At 45.2% G+C, this 7,215-nt stretch overlaps 1 protein-coding gene across 1 annotated transcript; it reads left to right on the top strand.

The window, feature by feature from the left end:
• The first annotated feature begins 2,266 nt into the window (after positions 1-2,266).
• pnoca (prepronociceptin a) lies at positions 2,267-7,035 on the top strand. Its single transcript, XM_079497556.1, has 3 exons — positions 2,267-2,403; positions 4,648-5,648; positions 6,360-7,035. The coding sequence occupies exons 1-2, from the start codon at positions 2,275-2,277 to the stop codon at positions 5,251-5,253; spliced, it is 735 nt and encodes a 244-aa protein (XP_079353682.1). The 5' UTR covers positions 2,267-2,274; the 3' UTR covers positions 5,254-5,648; positions 6,360-7,035.
• The last annotated feature ends 180 nt before the right edge of the window (positions 7,036-7,215 follow it).

Here is a 7,215-nt window from a genome sequence, read left to right on the forward strand (position 1 = left end):
AATCTGATGATGCACAAACTGTAAGTACGTTATGTTGATGAATGTGCCTTCTCGTGCGCATATCTATAAAAGGATACACAGCCAGAGGACACACACGCAGTAAAATCCACAGTATTCATTTAACTCTGAGAAATGTTACATGCACATTTGGTTCGTGCCGCTCTGAGCTTGTAGATCTCTCTCTCTCTCTCTCTCATTTTGCATATATATAAACCATTTTTAACTCAAATCTTTGCTTTGTCCCTGGCACAAAATATTTAGAGATGGGGGTTGGCGCCGCCAACAAATCAAATGCATGATCTGTGTTCTGTCTGTGTTTGATGGCCACCTCAATGCTTTTCCAATGGGAGTCACATGGTTTGACCAAACATTTGTGCATGGGGGGGGGGGGGCAGCAGCAATCAGCAATCAAACACAAATCTTTGGTCAAACCATGTGACTCCCATTGGAAAAGCATTGAGGCGGCCATCAAACACAGACAGAACACAGAACATGCGTTTGATACGTGTGTATGAGGCCTGAGACTGTGGCCTCATACACACGTATTAAACGAAACGCAATATAGAAATAGAATAGAAATGCAGTTACCAGACTGGTAGTGTCACAGTCATATCTTATTTTTTATTTAGTTTTCGTCTGTGAAAAAAAGATAGTCGACGGACAGAAATCAGTCTGTCGGCGAAATCAACACTGGTTTAATTTCTACACTAAATCTTTGATCGAAGTTGTGGGCTGGCTGTTAAAAGAAATCTGTCAACCATGTTGTGAGCTGTTGAAATCATGTCTGTGTACGGTCACGTCCGGACGTGACAGGAGAAGCAGTGCCCATGGCTTCAGGAGGAGTGATGATAACACTTACAGGATACAAGATAAACCAGTCAAATAGGAAGTGATGAGACTAAACAAAAACAGCAGACAATATTGGAACTGAAACACTACAAAATTGAATCTTAGAAATGGGTTCTAAGGGGAAAAAAAAGTTTTATCTGGTGAAGTGACTGGAAGGAATTGCAATTAAATCACAATCATTAAGCAGTCCAAATTAATTCAAATTTCAGGGACATAATTAAATGTAATGTGAAATTAGCAAAAGGTACCACAACGACAACCTATTCTCTCACCGAACCTAAGTAGCCTATGATTGTGTGTGCATGTGTGTGCATGTGTGTGTGTGCGTGCGTGCGTGCGTGCGTGCGAGCATGATATTGTGTGATTGTGTGTGCTTGGCTGGATGCATGCTTACACGTGAATGTGTGTGAGTGAGAATGGGTGTTTATGTGTATACTATGCGTAATAATTGTGCTATGACACACAGTGACTGTCAGTGTGCCTGTTTCATGCTGGAGGCGTTAATTCAGGCACCAATTAAGAGAACAAATGGGCTTGTTTAATGAGACGAAAACATTGCTTGTGTTTTTGACATATTCCCAAGACCTCTATTCTATGCTCCAAGGTCAAACGATTTCCCACTCCTAACTCCAACTTTTCTTCACGACTTTCTCCATCTCTCTCACTCTAAACGTTGTTCAGTGTTGGCTGACAAAATGACAGTAAAAGTACAGTTAAATATTGTTTAGGATTAGGAATTTGAATCCATTAAATTTCCTACATTTTAAGAGAAGATGATGGCGAGAAGTCCGCACACAGCTCCTCTCCACACTGACATTTTACAGGTTCACGACGTTTGGGTCATTGTTGGCCTTCGTCAGGTGATGAATGGTATTATCTATGTCCAGCACCACCAGCAAGGGACTGGACTGGATGAGCGCAACCTATACCTATTTTAACAGAAGATGAAGCCTTAAGGGCCTTGCAAACGGGGAGCGATAAAACGCGCCTATAGTTCATTTTCAATGAGACCTGCGTTTTTACGCCAGACCTGGATTCTGTTTAGCTTTTTTTTACGCTTGCGTTGTTGCACCCCTCTTCAACAGACCTGGAGGAGACCTGTGTTGATCCAGACAACAACGCCTGCGTTCCTCGCTTCACGTTTGCAAGGCCCTTTAGGCCTATTCATACTCCAGTTTGAGGTGATAAGGTGACACCATGGTGGTTGGGAAAACTACAACATGACGTCACACCGCGGTGATAAGCGACTTACCGCTCGCCCGTACACATCTTTCTGTTTTTACTGACCACTGTTTCGGTGGTCACCGTATCACCTAAAACTATAGCATGAATAGGCCTTTATCCCATAACCATTATATCACCTAAGGATGGCTCTTGTTTCTCGAGCAATTGACCACCCTATTCTGTGTTGCAGACTGTGGCACCATGAAGAGTCCTCTGCTCCCTGTGCTCCTGCTGTGGCTGTGTGTGCCGGCGGGACACTGTGGCGACTGCCAGGCCGACTGCCTCTCCTGCAGCAGGACTCTACCCAAGCAACTCAACTTCAACATCATGGTGAGTGGTCAGCTGCAATGTCTGTTCTACTATAGGCTCTAATGGTGCATTCACGCTGGCAGCGAACGCAACATAAGCACACAGAACCTACTTCCGGGCAAGTAATTTATTTACAGAAGGAAGAGACGCTGACGTCATGGATATGCCATGACACTTTCATGGACGCTTTCATGGATGGCAAACCTCTGAACCGGAAGTTCCATGAATACATGGCAGTGAATGGAGCCGGCTGGACCACCTCACGAACAAATGCTATTTATGAATAATGATTTGTGACCTTGGTCATATAATCGGTTCAGGAATATAAATGAAGACATAACAGGTTGTTTTCTAATCACTTGCTTTTCGATGTGCCGCACAGCACATCATTTTATTTGAGGATCTAAACAGCGGCAGTATCGTTTCTGTCTCAGATGTCTCACGGTATTTGCCTGCCAGACAGGAAACGGTGGTCACCCAGAACTTGAGGCAGGTAAATTGACCCTGTGGGAGCCAACCCAGGGCAAAGCCAGGAGGGGAAAGAAGCGTACTGTACCACCTATGTAGTAGACATGCTGCGGCGCGACAGCTTGGCTGACAACACTGAAGAGCTCAAGAACCTGATGTTGGATAGGAAATTGTGGAGGGATCCAGGAATCCCGAGTTGGTGTTGGCTAGACCTCACTCTCGCAGCAACTACTAACTGATCATAATTATGTAATATGAAATGACTACCAAGTCTTTCTCATATTAATGCAAACACATGAACCCTTTTATGTTTAATAATGACAGGCAGGGACAGTGCATCTTTCTTACGATGCACTGTCCCTTTAAAAGGGAAGCAATTACTGGTCAATATAGAGATCTAATGGGCCAAGGGACATAGTTAGTTTGGTTTGATGTGGTATCTCTGATTTCATTAGAACTTAATGTAATGGACCCTGCAAACACACACATGCTCCCTGTCGCACACTAACTCTCTCTATTCACTCAGTCATACTCAGTCACTCTCTCTCTCTCTCTCTCTCTCTCTCTCTCTCTCTCTCTCTCTCTCTCTCTCTCTCTCTCTCTCTCTCTCTCCTCCATGTGGTCTCTTTAGATTTGATGATTGAATAACAAACCAAGAAGGCTCTCATACTGTATGCTTCCCTCTCCTCATTCATTCATGTGACCCTACATCTCTGCTCCTTCTCTCTATCAATGACTCCTTCACCACCACCACTACCTTCCTCTTCCGCTCCTCTCTCCTCTCTCTTATTGTTCCCACACACACACACACACACACACACACACACACACACACACACACACACACACACACACACACACACACACACACACACACACACACACACAATCCCCCCCCCCCCCCCCCCCCCCCCCCCTCCAGCCCTTTGTGATTCACCCTTGTTGCCCTCTCGGCATTTGGACTTCTAATTTGCATTGGCTAATTGAATCCCCAGGATAAATAGTGTGCGTGCGTGGTGCGTGCAATCGCGCATGTGCGTGTACATCCGATTCCCATCTCCAGGGTTTCCTCTCTGACCAAGTCAAGGAAATTTAACTCGTGTCTGTCATAGTAACATCTAAATGAAGCGATGCGACCGGTTTTGATATCATTAATCTCTGTCGTTTTTTATCAATCTCTCGGGCACCAGACCGAACTAAGTACCCGGACGGACATCTCCGTCCTGGGCCCTTTAAATAACTTGTAAACAACTAGATAGCATCTTTCACCTTAATCCAATTCACTTTAATCATCTTCAGCAAATGCACCTTGACCATACATTCATTTGTTTTGGTGACATTGTTGCGGTCAAACAAACGCAGAAGGAGTGACGTTCGGCTATCTTGTGCTGAAAGTGGGTGGTTCAGAATGTGATACATAGATGTATGTTCTGGTTTGTAGTCCTCTCGAGTGAGAAGTGGATGTCCGCTCACTAAGAAAACTACAGACAATGGCGGCCAAGTTGAGTCAACCACACATACTTGTCTGCTATTGGATGAAGCCCAGTCAAAGTCCACTAAAGTTTAACTCCACACAGAGCAGAATTATGCGAATTTGCTTCACCATGGGAGGTACACCCCTTTGTAATCATACATTGGAGGCAAATGTTCAAATTGTGCATGTTAGACTGCCAGGACAACAATGATCTAAAACCATTAGGGCATCTTTAGGGCCAGCTGTGGCACTGAACTACTACATCATCAAGGACCTGTGAAAACTGTAAATGATAACTTGTCTCTTGTCTCCTCCCGTGTAAGGTGTGCCTCATCGAGTGCGAGAGCAACATTTCCCCAGCCTTCACGTGGGACGTCTGTCGCGAGACCTCCGAGCTGCCTCCCCCCTCCGTCGCCGTCTACGCGGAGCACGCCGCACTGAAGAAGAGAGCCCAGGAGGAAGTGGACACCATTCTGCCAGAAGGGGAAGAGGACGCGGAGCTAAACCCCTTCACCCTGCAGAGATTCGACCACATCAGTCGGGCTCTGGGCTTGGGGAGTCGAAAGGTCCAGCTCGACTCCGCCTACAAGTCCCTGAATGCCCTATCAGCTCTGCAGGAGGAGGAGGACGAAGAGGGTGATGAGATGGAGGGGGAACAGCAGGACGACGAAGCAGCAGGCCTGAACGTGTCCAAACGGTTCGGCGGGTTCCTGAAAGGGAGACACGGCTACAAGAAGCTGGTCTCCCCGGCGGGGCGCTCCTTCCAGAAGCGCTATGGCGGCTTCATCGGTGTGAGGAAGTCGGCCCGCAAGTGGAATAACCAGAAGCGATTCAGCGAGTTCCTGAAGCAATACCTGGGCATGAGCACCCGCTCCACCGAGTTCAGTAGCATGTCAGAGCAGGACCTCACCCAGCAGAACGAGGTTTAGCGGACCACACCCCCTTAGCTTCAGCCCCCAAAACTATGCCCTGCGATTTAATTTAATTCGTTAGTTCGTTTAATTTAGTTTGCATTCTGATTGGCTTTCTATAAACAGATGCACAGCTCCACTCACAACTTAAGTAACTACAACTAAATGTAACTAGAAGTAGTATCCAACTTTGAGGTCCCTGAAAACACACTATAAAAATGAATCATTATATCTGAGACTCAATGGAGTACTCTCCTCCCATGAAATAAGGATCGACTGCAAGCCTTTTGATTCTATTAGGATAGGATAGATAAACCATTATTGGACCCTGAGGGGATCGCCTTCATTTTAACTGGCAGATCGGGGCGGTGGTTTTTTAAAATGACATCCGGGCGGGGATGGCATGCCTCCAGGTAGCCCTAGAATGGCTCTTGTTGTTTCATACAGTTGATACAGTATTTCACATACTGAGCCATAGAACACCCAGGTTAATTTCTGTTCGGGTTCAAAATTGGCGGCCTAAATGTTATAAATGCTCCTTTTGTACTCACCCATTAAATAATTCCAAAGACGTGGAGTGAAATATGGTCCTCTATGTTTCATATCCATGTGAACGTTCTGGCACAAAACGTGTATTTAGTCAATTATCTCCACTTTTTCAAGAGATGCACACGGACGTCTTTCTCTCCGGTCAAAGGGGCCCGGAATGATCGATGGACTGATTTTACGAATACGTCCTGTTTACCGCAGACGTCATCACCAATTGACCAGGGAAACCAGGGACGTGGTGGGCCCATAATTCAGCCCGGGAAGTGGAGTTGCGGAGGCCCTCTAGGCGCGCGGCCAAAGGCTGCGCGCCTATTTTATTAATACAAAAAAAAAAACGGCTGGCCCAGACCGGCCTGGACTGGACCGGCCATTCGGGAGTTGTCCCGAATTTCCCAATGGCCAGCACGTCCCTGAGGGAAACACAAAAGTTTGGGTCACACAATTGGCAGGTGGTGTGATTAATTACCCAGCACCTATCGCAAGGCACCTGTCAATTGTGTGACCCAAACTTTTGTGTTTCCCTGGTCAATACTTTGCAATGTATGTAACAGAGCCATTCTAGGGCTAGCCTCCAGGGTCCATGTTGGTTGGGGTCCAGCATGACTTTGGTCCCAAGGCCCCAGCTAAATAAAACTTTTCGTTTCAACTTGTCATCTCACTTGCGGAATTAGCACTATGAGAGATGAATGTGTAAAAACTGCTCTGTTGTGTCATGACTGGTTGTCAGCAGGCCATGTCTCATACAAGTTGTTCGGAGGGCTTCACAGTCTTCTACAATGGAGAAGAACAAAATGGGTACAAGAAATGCTTTCAGGCCAATGCAGCGTCACACTCTTTATTATACTGCCCTCTTGTGGCTAAGGAAAGTAACACAATCTCAGCCTCCCCCATTATAAATTCTGCCTAGGTTATTCAGTAACATTTGTTTAGTTTAAATCTCTCCTTCAATCTGGTCCAAAGTAAAAGACTCTAGTATTCATGCTTGTATAATTATGCAGATCTACTGTTGTATCTAAATAAGTGACCACTGGTTCATGCTTGGCTCTGGAGCACAGATGCCAACAGCATACTGTGTAAGAAAGCCTATGTACAAAGCAGTTATGTTTGTTTGTTTGCTTGTTCGTTCATTATCTTAAAAAAAGAAACAAAGAAACGGAATAATAATAACCGTGTGAATTGATTTGTTGGTCAGTATTACAAAAAAACCTGTAAATAGCTGAATTTGAATGTAATAAAGATAGTTTAATATTTCCCCTGTGGCTTGTCATGCAACAATGATTCTGTGTCATGAGTTTTGTTCACATTCATTTTTTCTTATAGCTTTTGTTCAAACAGACAAGAAAGTTTAAAAAAGGTGGAATGTGCAGCCAGGGAGTTCACTTTGATTTGTTTGCCAGCCACAGATAGTAGAGTGCACAAATAACCAGCCAC

The sequence above is a fragment of the Electrona antarctica genome, assembly GCF_951216825.1.
Source record: "Electrona antarctica genome assembly, chromosome: 3".
NCBI lineage: Eukaryota > Metazoa > Chordata > Actinopteri > Myctophiformes > Myctophidae > Electrona > Electrona antarctica.

Coding starts and splice junctions, on each gene's coding strand:
- pnoca (XM_079497556.1), top strand. CDS start 2,275: ATGAAGAGTCCTCTGCTCCCTGTGCTCCTGCTGTGGCTGTGTGTGCCG. Junction 2,404..4,647: donor AACTCAACTTCAACATCATG/GTGAGTGGTCAG, acceptor CTCCCGTGTAAG/GTGTGCCTCATCGAGTGCGA.